At 47.6% G+C, this 14,908-nt stretch overlaps 1 protein-coding gene across 5 annotated transcripts in view; it reads left to right on the top strand.

Moving 5' to 3' along the window:
• Positions 1 to 14,294, top strand: part of PAX5 (paired box 5) — a 324,504-nt gene extending 310,210 nt beyond the window's left edge. For all 5 annotated transcript variants that reach the window (XM_056518288.1, XM_056518291.1, XM_056518287.1 and 2 more), the window contains one exon: positions 11,788 to 14,294. In XM_056518288.1, the coding sequence (XP_056374263.1) occupies positions 11,788 to 11,861 (74 nt within the window). In that variant the 3' untranslated portion in view covers positions 11,862 to 14,294. The remainder of the gene's footprint in view (positions 1 to 11,787) is intronic.
• Positions 14,295 to 14,908: the final 614 nt, after the last annotated feature.

Here is a 14,908-nt window from a genome sequence, read left to right as displayed (position 1 = left end):
TTCCGTACCCTTGCTTCAGAATTATCCTGGAATAATGAGGCACTCTGCGCGACCTTTAAAAAAGGCCTATCCAGCAACATTAAAGATGTTCTGGCCGCACGAGAAATCCCTGCTAACCTACATGAACTCATCCATCTTGCCACTCGCATTGACATGCGTTTTTCCGAACGGCGTCAGGAGCTCCGCCAGGATATGGACTCTGTTCGCACGAGGCGTTTCTTCTCCCCGGCTCCTCTCTCCTCTGGTCCCCTGCAATCTGTTCCTGTGCCTCCCGCCGTGGAGGCTATGCAGGTCGACCGGTCTCGCCTGACACCCCAAGAGAGGACACGACGCCGCATGGAGAATCTCTGCCTGTACTGTGCTAGTACCGAACACTTCCTGAAGGATTGTCCTATCCGTCCTCCCCGCCTGGAAAGACGTCCGCTGACTCCGCACAAAGGTGAGACAGTCCTTGATGTCTACTCTGCTTCTCCACGTCTTACTGTGCCTGTGCGGATGTCTGCCTCTGCCTTCTCCTTCTCTGCTGTGGCCTTCCTGGACTCTGGATCTGCAGGAAATTTCATCTTAGCCTCTCTCGTCAACAGGTTCAACATCCCGGTGACCAGTCTCGCCAGACCCCTCTACATCAATTGTGTAAACAATGAAAGATTGGACTGTACTATACGTTTCCGCACGGAGCCCCTTCTAATGTGCATCGGATCTCATCACGAGAGGATTGAACTGTTGGTCCTCCCCAATTGCACTTCTGAAATCCTTCTTGGACTTCCCTGGCTTCAACTCCATTCCCCAATCCTGGATTGGTCCACTGGGGAGATCAAGAGTTGGGGGCCCTCTTGTTCCAAGGACTGCTTAAAACCGGTTCCCAGTAAACCTTGCCGTGTCCCTGTGCTTCCTCATGTAACCGGTCTCCCTAAGGCCTATATGGACTTTGCGGACGTTTTTTGCAAAAAACAAGCTGAGACTCTACCTCCTCACAGGCCTTATGATTGTCCCATTGACCTCCTCCCGGGCACTACTCCACCCCGGGGCAGAATCTATCCTCTGTCCGTCCCAGAGACTCTTGCCATGTCTGAATACGTCCAAGAAAATTTAAAAAAGGGCTTTATCCGTAAATCCTCCTCTCCTGCCGGAGCCGGATTTTTCTTTGTGTCCAAAAAAGATGGCTCTCTACGTCCTTGCATTGACTACCGCGGTCTTAATAAAATCACGGTTAAGAACCGCTACCCCCTACCCCTCATCTCTGAACTCTTTGATCGTCTCCAAGGTGCCCATATTTTTACCAAACTGGACTTAAGAGGTGCTTATAATCTCATCCGCATCAGAGAGGGGGATGAATGGAAAACGGCATTTAACACCAGAGATGGACACTTTGAGTATCTGGTCATGCCCTTTGGTCTATGCAACGCCCCTGCCGTCTTCCAAGACTTTGTTAATGAAATTTTTCGTGATCTACTATACTCCTGTGTTGTTGTATATCTGGACGATATCCTGATTTTTTCTGCCAATCTTGAAGAACACCGCCAGCATGTCCGTATGGTTCTTCAGAGACTTCGTGATAATCAACTCTATGCCAAAATAGAGAAATGTCTGTTTGAATGCCAATCTCTTCCTTTTCTAGGATACTTGGTCTCTGGCCAGGGACTACAAATGGACCCAGATAAACTCTCTGCCGTCTTAGATTGGCCACGCCCCTCCGGACTCCGTGCCATCCAACGTTTTTTGGGGTTCGCCAATTATTACAGGCAATTTATTCCACATTTTTCTACCATTGTGGCTCCTATTGTGGCTTTAACAAAAAAAAATGCCGATCCCAAGTCTTGGCCTCCTCAAGCGGAAGACGCCTTTAAACGACTCAAGTCTGCCTTTTCTTCGGCTCCCGTGCTCTCCAGACCTGACCCATCTAAACCCTTCCTATTGGAGGTTGATGCCTCCTCAGTGGGAGCTGGAGCTGTCCTTCTACAAAAAAACTCTTCCGGGCATGCTGTTACTTGTGGTTTTTTTTCCAGGACCTTCTCTCCGGCGGAGAGGAACTACTCCATCGGGGATCGAGAGCTTCTAGCCATTAAATTAGCACTTGAGGAATGGAGGCATCTGCTGGAGGGATCAAGATTTCCAGTTATTATTTACACCGATCACAAGAACCTCTCCTACCTCCAGTCTGCCCAACGGCTGAATCCTCGTCAGGCCAGGTGGTCTCTGTTCTTTGCCCGATTTAATTTTGAAATTCACTTTCGGCCTGCTGATAAAAACATTAGGGCCGATGCTCTCTCTCGTTCCTCAGATGCCTCTGAAATTGAACTCTCTCCTCAACACATCATTCCTCCTGACTGCCTGATTTCCACTTCTCCAGCCTCCATCAGGCAAACTCCTCCAGGAAAGACCTTTGTTTCTCCACGCCAACGCCTTGGGATCCTCAAATGGGGTCACTCCTCCCATCTCGCAGGTCATGCGGGCATCAAGAAATCTGTGCAACTCATCTCTCGCTTCTATTGGTGGCCGACTCTAGAGACTGATGTGGTGGACTTTGTGCGAGCCTGCACTATCTGTGCCCGGGATAAGACTCCTCGCCAGAAGCCCGCTGGTTTTCTTCATCCTCTACCTGTCCCCGAACAACCTTGGTCTCTGATTGGTATGGATTTTATTACTGACTTACCCCCATCCCATGGCAACACTGTTATTTGGGTGGTCGTTGATCGATTCTCCAAAATGGCACATTTCATCCCTCTTCCTGGTCTTCCTTCAGCGCCTCAGTTGGCTAAACAATTTTTTGTACACATTTTTCGTCTTCACGGGTTGCCTACACAGATCGTCTCGGATAGAGGCGTCCAATTTGTGTCTAAATTCTGGAGGGCTCTCTGTAAACAACTTGTTACGCCGAGCGCTCCGGGTCCCCGCTCCTCCCCGGAGCGCTCGCTACACTTCCCTCACTGCAGCGCCCCGGTCGGTTCCACGGACCCGGGGCGCTGCGTTACTACCTCCGGCCGGGATGCGATTCGCGATGCGGGTAGCGCCCGCTCGCGATGCGCACCCCGGCTCCCGTACCTTACTCGCTCCCCGTCAGTTCTGTCCCGGCGCGCGCGGCCCCGCTCCCTAGGGCGCGCGCGCGCCGGGTCTTTGCGATTTAAAGGGCCACTGCACCGCTGATTGGTGCAGTGGTTCCAATTAGTGTTTACACCTGTGCACTTCCCTATATCACCTCACTTCCCCTTCACTCCCTCGCCGGATCTTGTTGCCCTAGTGCCAGTGAAAGCGTTCCTTGTGTGTTCCTTGCCTGTGATTCCAGACCTTCTGCCGTTGCCCCTGACTACGATCCTTGCTGCCTGCCCCGACCTTCTGCTACGTCCGACCTTGCTTCTGTCTACTCCCTTGTACCGCGCCTATCTTCAGCAGCCAGAGAGGTTGAGCCGTTGCTAGGGGATACGACCTGGTCACTACCGCCGCAGCAAGACCATCCCGCTTTGCGGCGGGCTCTGGTGAAAACCAGTAGTGACTTAGAACCGATCCTCTAGCACGGTCCACGCCAATCCCTCTCTGGCACAGAGGATCCACTACCTGCCAGCCGGCATCGTGACAGTAGATCCGGCCATGGATCCCGCTGAAGTTCCTCTGCCAGTTGTCGCTGACCTCACCACGGTGGTCGCCCAGCAGTCACAACAGATTGCGCAACAAGGCCAACAGCTGTCTCAACTGACTGTTATGGTACAACAGTTACTACCACAGCTCCAGCAATCATCTCCTCCGCCAGCTCCTGTACCTCCTCCGCAGCGAGTGGCCGCTTCTGGAATACGACTATCCTTGCCGGATAAATTTGATGGGGACTCTAAGTTTTGCCGTGGCTTTCTTTCCCAATGTTCATTACACTTGGAGATGATGTCGGACCAGTTCCCCACTGAAAGGTCTAAGGTGGCTTTCGTAGTCAGCCTGCTGTCTGGAAAAGCCCTGGCTTGGGCCACACCGCTCTGGGACCGCAATGACCCCGTCACTGCCTCTGTACACTCCTTCTTCTCGGAAATTCGAAGTGTCTTTGAGGAACCTGCCCGAGCCTCTTCTGCTGAGACTGCCCTGTTGAACCTGGTCCAGGGTAATTCTTCCGTTGGCGAGTATGCCGTACAGTTCCGTACCCTTGCTTCAGAATTATCCTGGAATAATGAGGCACTCTGCGCGACCTTTAAAAAAGGCCTATCCAGCAACATTAAAGATGTTCTGGCCGCACGAGAAATCCCTGCTAACCTACATGAACTCATCCATCTTGCCACTCGCATTGACATGCGTTTTTCCGAACGGCGTCAGGAGCTCCGCCAGGATATGGACTCTGTTCGCACGAGGCGTTTCTTCTCCCCGGCTCCTCTCTCCTCTGGTCCCCTGCAATCTGTTCCTGTGCCTCCCGCCGTGGAGGCTATGCAGGTCGACCGGTCTCGCCTGACACCCCAAGAGAGGACACGACGCCGCATGGAGAATCTCTGCCTGTACTGTGCTAGTACCGAACACTTCCTGAAGGATTGTCCTATCCGTCCTCCCCGCCTGGAAAGACGTCCGCTGACTCCGCACAAAGGTGAGACAGTCCTTGATGTCTACTCTGCTTCTCCACGTCTTACTGTGCCTGTGCGGATGTCTGCCTCTGCCTTCTCCTTCTCTGCTGTGGCCTTCTTGGACTCTGGATCTGCAGGAAATTTCATCTTAGCCTCCCTCGTCAACAGGTTCAACATCCCGGTGACCAGTCTCGCCAGACCCCTCTACATCAATTGTGTAACAATGAAAGATTGGACTGTACTATACGTTTCCGCACGGAGCCCCTTCTAATGTGCATCGGATCTCATCACGAGAGGATTGAACTGTTGGTTCTCCCCAATTGCACTTCTGAAATCCTTCTTGGACTTCCCTGGCTTCAACTCCATTCCCCAATCCTGGATTGGTCCACTGGGGAGATCAAGAGTTGGGGGCCCTCTTGTTCCAAGGACTGCTTAAAACCGGTTCCCAGTAAACCTTGCCGTGTCCCTGTGCTTCCTCATGTAACCGGTCTCCCTAAGGCCTATATGGACTTTGCGGACGTTTTTTGCAAAAAACAAGCTGAGACTCTACCTCCTCACAGGCCTTATGATTGTCCCATTGACCTCCTCCCGGGCACTACTCCACCCCGGGGCAGAATCTATCCTCTGTCCGTCCCAGAGACTCTTGCCATGTCTGAATACGTCCAAGAAAATTTAAAAAAGGGCTTTATCCGTAAATCCTCCTCTCCTGCCGGAGCCGGATTTTTCTTTGTGTCCAAAAAAGATGGCTCTCTACGTCCTTGCATTGACTACCGCGGTCTTAATAAAATCACGGTTAAGAACCGCTACCCCCTACCCCTCATCTCTGAACTCTTTGATCGTCTCCAAGGTGCCCATATTTTTACCAAACTGGACTTAAGAGGTGCTTATAATCTCATCCGCATCAGAGAGGGGGATGAATGGAAAACGGCATTTAACACCAGAGATGGACACTTTGAGTATCTGGTCATGCCCTTTGGTCTATGCAACGCCCCTGCCGTCTTCCAAGACTTTGTTAATGAAATTTTTCGTGATCTACTATACTCCTGTGTTGTTGTATATCTGGACGATATCCTGATTTTTTCTGCCAATCTTGAAGAACACCGCCAGCATGTCCGTATGGTTCTTCAGAGACTTCGTGATAATCAACTCTATGCCAAAATAGAGAAATGTCTGTTTGAATGCCAATCTCTTCCTTTTCTAGGATACTTGGTCTCTGGCCAGGGACTACAAATGGACCCAGATAAACTCTCTGCCGTCTTAGATTGGCCACGCCCCTCCGGACTCCGTGCCATCCAACGTTTTTTGGGGTTCGCCAATTATTACAGGCAATTTATTCCACATTTTTCTACCATTGTGGCTCCTATTGTGGCTTTAACAAAAAAAAATGCCGATCCCAAGTCTTGGCCTCCTCAAGCGGAAGACGCCTTTAAACGACTCAAGTCTGCCTTTTCTTCGGCTCCCGTGCTCTCCAGACCTGACCCATCTAAACCCTTCCTATTGGAGGTTGATGCCTCCTCAGTGGGAGCTGGAGCTGTCCTTCTACAAAAAAACTCTTCCGGGCATGCTGTTACTTGTGGTTTTTTTTCCAGGACCTTCTCTCCGGCGGAGAGGAACTACTCCATCGGGGATCGAGAGCTTCTAGCCATTAAATTAGCACTTGAGGAATGGAGGCATCTGCTGGAGGGATCAAGATTTCCAGTTATTATTTACACCGATCACAAGAACCTCTCCTACCTCCAGTCTGCCCAACGGCTGAATCCTCGTCAGGCCAGGTGGTCTCTGTTCTTTGCCCGATTTAATTTTGAAATTCACTTTCGGCCTGCTGATAAAAACATTAGGGCCGATGCTCTCTCTCGTTCCTCAGATGCCTCTGAAATTGAACTCTCTCCTCAACACATCATTCCTCCTGACTGCCTGATTTCCACTTCTCCAGCCTCCATCAGGCAAACTCCTCCAGGAAAGACCTTTGTTTCTCCACGCCAACGCCTTGGGATCCTCAAATGGGGTCACTCCTCCCATCTCGCAGGTCATGCGGGCATCAAGAAATCTGTGCAACTCATCTCTCGCTTCTATTGGTGGCCGACTCTAGAGACTGATGTGGTGGACTTTGTGCGAGCCTGCACTATCTGTGCCCGGGATAAGACTCCTCGCCAGAAGCCCGCTGGTTTTCTTCATCCTCTACCTGTCCCCGAACAACCTTGGTCTCTGATTGGTATGGATTTTATTACTGACTTACCCCCATCCCATGGCAACACTGTTATTTGGGTGGTCGTTGATCGATTCTCCAAAATGGCACATTTCATCCCTCTTCCTGGTCTTCCTTCAGCGCCTCAGTTGGCTAAACAATTTTTTGTACACATTTTTCGTCTTCACGGGTTGCCTACACAGATCGTCTCGGATAGAGGCGTCCAATTTGTGTCTAAATTCTGGAGGGCTCTCTGTAAACAACTCAAGATTAAATTAAATTTTTCTTCTGCATACCATCCTCAATCCAATGGACAAGTAGAGAGAATTAACCAGATCTTGGGTGACTATTTACGACATTTTGTTTCCTCCCGCCAGGATGACTGGGCAGATCTTCTACCTTGGGCCGAATTCTCGTATAATTTCAGAATCTCTGAATCTTCCTCCAAATCTCCGTTTTTCGTGGTGTACGGCCGTCACCCTCTTCCCCCCCTCCCTACCCCCTTGCCCTCTGGTCTGCCCGCTGTGGATGAAATTTCTCGTGATCTTTCCACCATATGGAAAGAGACCCAAAATTCTCTCTTACAGGCTTCTTCTCGCATGAAGAGATTCGCAGATAAGAAAAGAAGAGCTCCTCCCATTTTTTCCCCTGGAGACAAGGTATGGCTCTCCGCTAAATATGTCCGTTTCCGTGTCCCGAGCTATAAGTTGGGACCACGCTATCTTGGTCCTTTTAAAGTTTTGTGTCAAATTAATCCTGTCTCTTACAAACTTCTTCTTCCTCCTTCTCTTCGTATCCCGAATGCCTTTCACGTCTCTCTTCTTAAACCTCTCATCCTCAACCGTTTTTCTCCTAAATCTGTTCCTCCCACTCCTGTTTCCGGCTCCTCGGACATCTTCTCTGTCAAAGAGATTTTGGCCTCTAAAAAGGTCAGGGGAAGAACTTTTTTTTTAGTGGATTGGGAGGGTTGTGGTCCAGAAGAGAGGTCCTGGGAACCTGAGGACAATATCCTGGACAAAAGTCTGATCCTCAGGTTCTCAGGCCCCAAGAAGAGGGGGAGACCCAAGGGGGGGGGTACTGTTACGCCGAGCGCTCCGGGTCCCCGCTCCTCCCCGGAGCGCTCGCTACACTTCCCTCACTGCAGCGCCCCGGTCGGTTCCACGGACCCGGGGCGCTGCGTTACTACCTCCGGCCGGGATGCGATTCGCGATGCGGGTAGCGCCCGCTCGCGATGCGCACCCCGGCTCCCGTACCTTACTCGCTCCCCGTCAGTTCTGTCCCGGCGCGCGCGGCCCCGCTCCCTAGGGCGCGCGCGCGCCGGGTCTTTGCGATTTAAAGGGCCACTGCACCGCTGATTGGTGCAGTGGTTCCAATTAGTGTTTACACCTGTGCACTTCCCTATATCACCTCACTTCCCCTTCACTCCCTCGCCGGATCTTGTTGCCCTAGTGCCAGTGAAAGCGTTCCTTGTGTGTTCCTTGCCTGTGATTCCAGACCTTCTGCCGTTGCCCCTGACTACGATCCTTGCTGCCTGCCCCGACCTTCTGCTACGTCCGACCTTGCTTCTGTCTACTCCCTTGTACCGCGCCTATCTTCAGCAGCCAGAGAGGTTGAGCCGTTGCTAGGGGATACGACCTGGTCACTACCGCCGCAGCAAGACCATCCCGCTTTGCGGCGGGCTCTGGTGAAAACCAGTAGTGACTTAGAACCGATCCTCTAGCACGGTCCACGCCAATCCCTCTCTGGCACAGAGGATCCACTACCTGCCAGCCGGCATCGTGACACAACTCAAGATTAAATTAAATTTTTCTTCTGCATACCATCCTCAATCCAATGGACAAGTAGAGAGAATTAACCAGATCTTGGGTGACTATTTACGACATTTTGTTTCCTCCCGCCAGGATGACTGGGCAGATCTTCTACCTTGGGCCGAATTCTCGTATAATTTCAGAATCTCTGAATCTTCCTCCAAATCTCCGTTTTTCGTGGTGTACGGCCGTCACCCTCTTCCCCCCCTCCCTACCCCCTTGCCCTCTGGTCTGCCCGCTGTGGATGAAATTTCTCGTGATCTTTCCACCATATGGAAAGAGACCCAAAATTCTCTCTTACAGGCTTCTTCTCGCATGAAGAGATTCGCAGATAAGAAAAGAAGAGCTCCTCCCATTTTTTCCCCTGGAGACAAGGTATGGCTCTCCGCTAAATATGTCCGTTTCCGTGTCCCGAGCTATAAGTTGGGACCACGCTATCTTGGTCCTTTTAAAGTTTTGTGTCAAATTAATCCTGTCTCTTACAAACTTCTTCTTCCTCCTTCTCTTCGTATCCCTAATGCCTTTCACGTCTCTCTTCTTAAACCTCTCATCCTCAACCGTTTTTCTCCTAAATCTGTTCCTCCCACTCCTGTTTCCGGCTCCTCGGACATCTTCTCTGTCAAAGAGATTTTGGCCTCTAAAAAGGTCAGGGGAAGAACTTTTTTTTTAGTGGATTGGGAGGGTTGTGGTCCAGAAGAGAGGTCCTGGGAACCTGAGGACAATATCCTGGACAAAAGTCTGATCCTCAGGTTCTCAGGCCCCAAGAAGAGGGGGAGACCCAAGGGGGGGGGTACTGTTACGCCGAGCGCTCCGGGTCCCCGCTCCTCCCCGGAGCGCTCGCTACACTTCCCTCACTGCAGCGCCCCGGTCGGTTCCACGGACCCGGGGCGCTGCGTTACTACCTCCGGCCGGGATGCGATTCGCGATGCGGGTAGCGCCCGCTCGCGATGCGCACCCCGGCTCCCGTACCTTACTCGCTCCCCGTCAGTTCTGTCCCGGCGCGCGCGGCCCCGCTCCCTAGGGCGCGCGCGCGCCGGGTCTTTGCGATTTAAAGGGCCACTGCACCGCTGATTGGTGCAGTGGTTCCAATTAGTGTTTACACCTGTGCACTTCCCTATATCACCTCACTTCCCCTTCACTCCCTCGCCGGATCTTGTTGCCCTAGTGCCAGTGAAAGCGTTCCTTGTGTGTTCCTTGCCTGTGATTCCAGACCTTCTGCCGTTGCCCCTGACTACGATCCTTGCTGCCTGCCCCGACCTTCTGCTACGTCCGACCTTGCTTCTGTCTACTCCCTTGTACCGCGCCTATCTTCAGCAGCCAGAGAGGTTGAGCCGTTGCTAGGGGATACGACCTGGTCACTACCGCCGCAGCAAGACCATCCCGCTTTGCGGCGGGCTCTGGTGAAAACCAGTAGTGACTTAGAACCGATCCTCTAGCACGGTCCACGCCAATCCCTCTCTGGCACAGAGGATCCACTACCTGCCAGCCGGCATCGTGACAATTACGTTTCACTTACAACCCATTTAATGTTTTACTCTCCATATGTCAATAACCTATTTTCATGTTAGTCATTTTGCTATGTAGATGATTTACAACAGAGAGTCAATAAAGTTAATAGCTGAATGTTTAACCTTTTATTCAATTGGACTTTTCTAATGGAATTTTGAAAAAAGAATATGGCTTTGACCTCGACATCCCTTTGCCCTGAATAAGTATATCCAAAATCAAATATGCCTCAGCGGGTGTGATGCCCTAATAAACCATGCCAAAAGACTTATTGATTAGTATTAGCGATATACATTATGGGAAGAATGCAATGTATCAGTCATGGTCTTTATCTTAAATAACAAAATATGTAACTATTTACTGGAATCTGACCATCTTTTTAGGACAGTTAATCATGTGAAGCAGGGTACATTAATTCAAAGGATTTTTTTTAGCACTTAGGTAAATTCTGAGGAAATGATGAACCTAAAAATATCATATTCAAATCTAAGATATTATTTAGAAATTCGACAGTATTAAAACTAAGGCGCTAAAAGTAAACAGTTATCCTTTTCCCTTCCTTGCAGTGTCATTAGTATGGGATGGCAGCAAGCAGGGCTAGACAAAGTATTTTGTATGCAGTGACTAAATAATACCATCATACTGATATAAAGTAAAAACTACTATGTACAGATTATTATCCCAAATAATGCAATATAAGGCACAAATATTTGTGCCACACAATCACCACTAACATTTCTACCACATAGAGACTGGATAATACTAACATACGCATACTAAATAAAAAATAATATACAAGGACTAATATCCTCTCATATAGTGCCCACACAGTAGTGATTCCAGATCTACATAGTATCTGCAGATTGTATAAATAGGTCCCCAATGGGTAGGTACTGCCAGACTCCCAGTACCTTTCCAATACTTAGTGGAAAAATCATACATTGCCACTCAGTTTAGATTTTTAGGGGCAAAAGAGTATATATATATATATATATATATATATATATATATATATGTCAAAAAGCGGTTGCAGCACACAAGATAAGTGAAAAAAATAGTGGTAGCTTTATTCCATTATAAATACAGATGCAACGTTTCAGCTGCCAATGCAGCCTTTATCAAGCATCTTGATAAAGGCTGCATTGGCAGCTGAAACGTTGCATCTGTATTTATAATGGATTAAAGCTACCACTATTTTTTTCACTTATCTTGTGTGCTGCAACCGCTTTTTGCCTTCTACATTGGGGACCAGTGACCGGGGTCCATTTTGGCTGCTTGCACCAGAAAAAAACTTTTTACAAGGTGTGCTGCCCTCCGCTATATTTTCTTTTATATATATACATATATATATATATATATATATATATATATATTGTTAAAGAGATTGGAGTTTAGTTTTTTCTTGATTTGAAGTTCCAAACATAGAGTTAAAAGGGTTTCACCGCTAACAGCATTTATCACCCATCCCCTGGTATTTAGTTTTTGTGCCCAAAAGACAGCAATGAAGTAGTGGTCACACAGGTGCATTATTGTTTCACAAGGGCATTTAGGAAATTTTGTTCCCTTGATTGATGGTCGATTTACTTAATTTTATATGACAAAAATTTTCAAATTATGGGCTGCACTACCTTTTTAGGTGGTTTCCACTTGCTAACATCTAGTCCACTTGCTAACATCTAGTGACTGCCGGATAATCAAAGTAAATGTCTAGCATGAAAACATTACGCACTTTTACTTACCCGCTATCTTTATCTTTCAGGTTCTCCATACTATTACAGCGCAGCAAGAGGAGCAGCGCCCCCTACTGCTGCCACTGCCTACGATCGTCACTGACAGAATGCAATGGGAACATAAGCACTTACAACACCATTTGTAGGAATTGTATCATATTAATTATATTACTATAATATCTCAAGATGAGAAGAAGGAGTATACCAGGAGAGACACACAACAACCCAATAATTTATTTTCCATCCTTTTCATAGGAATTGATTTTAACTTGTTTATATTGTTCTGTACTTCACTGAGCTTGCTGAAATGTGCAGCCTAATGAATATTGGAATGATATGCTGATTTGGCTACACTGGGACAGATGAAAACAATTAACCAATTAACTTGCTCGTATTGTTCATTTTAACACGAGACTTCACGTTATTGGCCTAGAGGCCTAATCTCATATACTGCACCATTGTAAATAACATGCTCATTTGTGTAATTTATGAGAGTGGCTTAGCATATACTGCAACACAATACACATTTGTAACTTCAAGTGCTTGTTTTATAAAATGCTGCACTGATTCACAGAATTCAGTAAGCTTTAATCCAACATTAAACCAGGTTACTATCCATTATGGCTTCATATGAGGCTGACATCCATTCCCAATATATGTATGAGGTTCATTCCATCATGTGTTAAGAATTGGAAGCATGATACACTGCACAGTGCAGTAAATGGTCACCATATTAAAAGTTTTATGCCATGGAAGAAGCGTTAATCTGTTATAATTTACATTCCTCGGTGAGGAAATCTGTACACATTTATTATATCCGATTGTTGTATGTGTGCAAAGTAATATTTAAAGGGGATCATTAATAGACTATAAAATGTTCATTTACAAGTATGGAGCCGAACCACAGAATTAATTCAATATATATGATATTCACCTCTAACATAATCAATCACCAATGGTAGACAAGCGAAGCTATACAAAATAGTTCAAAAATGCATTGACTGCTGAGGGTGTTGTCATAAGCCACTTCTGTCTCTATACCTTCTTAGAAAGCATATTTCTAGTGAGGTAATTATATGGGATGCAGTTATACATTGGCCCTGAAGCCAGAGGAGGACCTAAATTTCTTTCTCTGCCATATGAGGAGACAGTACTATGAAGCTGGAGGGCCCTATTGCAGATTTTACTTTGGAGCCCAGTAGCTTTAGGTTCCCACTCTGCTCCTTTGTAGTCATGGTTTTGATGCAGATAGAAAAGCATAATTCACAACAAAGCCTGAACCTTTAAGTTTCATTGACAGTGTCACTCAACATGGAAAGTTACTGAATCACTGGGACATTGTTAGTGGACAATATCATTAAAGGGAGTCTACCAGCAGTTTTGACTAAATTAAACCACTAGTATTGCTGAATAGAAGATGTTATTGTAAAATGAACACTACCTTTAATATCATTGTCTGGGAAGTTTTGTATTCAACATGCAAATTAGCTCTGTGGTGCACTTAGGGTGTGATGGTATCTCTAGGTACACTGCTATGTCCACACAGATATAGTGGTGCTCCTACAGTTACAGTCTTCTAAGAGCTATAATTCTTTTCCATCTGCAGAGCCATTGGGCTGCTCTGGCAATAGATCAGCTCTCTGCGAGGGCATTGCAGGAGGCAGATCCATCCCCTGAACTGCTTAAATGCTGCTGTCAGTTTTGACTGCGGCATCTAAAAAGTTAAAATAGCCAGCATGGAGCAATTTCCTGAAAACAACTGGGTATAGAGCGGGCTTGAGTTCCAAGCCTGCTCCATACACTGATGATGGCCACAGGTTGACTATACCTGTTCTGCGTGGTCAAGAGGTTAACAATTTTTTTCCCCTTGCCTATTCCCATCATTTGAATATACAGTGAAATCTCCCTTAGTGGACACCTCCCAATAGGGGACACCTCCCAATAGCGGACATATTTTAATTACCCGGCAGAGTCCCATAAGACTTAATGTATTTGCACCCTCCGAGTAGGGGACATTCTCAATAACAGACACGGGCACACCTAATAGGGGACAAAACATTCCCAATTAGGGGACAAAACCCCTCCCAATAGGAGACAAAACACTTCCATTAGGGGGACAAAACACCCCCAATAGAGGACAACCAGGCTTATGTGCCAGCTCTACCTTGTACACAGGGCCGCCATCAGGGGGTACAATAAGGGGCCCAGGCCCCCACTCCACCCCCTGCAGAACCCCCAGCACAGAAGCAGAAGACCGATGTGTAAATGTGGTCTCCGGTTTCTGTATGTCCGCTGGCCTCATCATTCACCCCCTCCTTCCCTGATTTCCCCCCCATGCCACTTTATTCCCCTGTGCCAAATCACCCCCCCCTTTATTACCCTATGTGCCACATCATTTCCTCTTGATCTCCCCCCTGTGCTATTTAATTCCCCCTTTATAGACCTCTTTGCAAATTCATCACCCTCCTTTACCACCCCTGTGCCATTTTATTCTCCCTTTATCCCCTGTGCCACTTCATAAAGAGGGGGTGATGAATTTACACAGAGGGTAATGAAGGGGGAATGAAATGGCACAGGGAGGGGGTGGGGGTTCAAGGGGAAATTATGTGGCACAGGGGGTAAGGGGAGGATAATTTGGCAGAATGCACGGGGAATAAGATGGCCCAGGGTATAAAAGGGGGGATGAAAAGGTTCACTGGGGGGAGATAAGGGGAGATTAAACGACACTGGGAGATTCTACTGTAATATTGCTTTTCATCATGTTTTATAGGTAATTACACTCTGATGTGAGAACAGTACAGTATTCCATCATTTAGGATGAATTTTGAGCCTTTTTCCCAATAAGGGACATCTCTCAATGGCGGAAACTGTTTTATTCTCTGTGAGATTCTACTGTATATATATATATATATATATATATATATATATATATATATTCTTTGCTGGTATAATGGAAAAGACATCTCATTGTGCAGGAATCCGGTGGCATCTCTGCAGTACAGATACTTTGTTTCACTTTAACCATATTGTAAAATCACCGCCTGCACTTCCATTGTGTATGGTGCCTAGTTTTATAATGAATTTGCAAATAGACACAAAACACAGCACAATGCATCTATTTAGGTAACATATGAGGTCAAATCCCGCAGC

The sequence above is a fragment of the Hyla sarda genome, chromosome 1 (genome assembly GCF_029499605.1).
Source record: "Hyla sarda isolate aHylSar1 chromosome 1, aHylSar1.hap1, whole genome shotgun sequence".
NCBI lineage: Eukaryota > Metazoa > Chordata > Amphibia > Anura > Hylidae > Hyla > Hyla sarda.
This window is presented reverse-complemented; position numbering and strand designations above follow the sequence as displayed.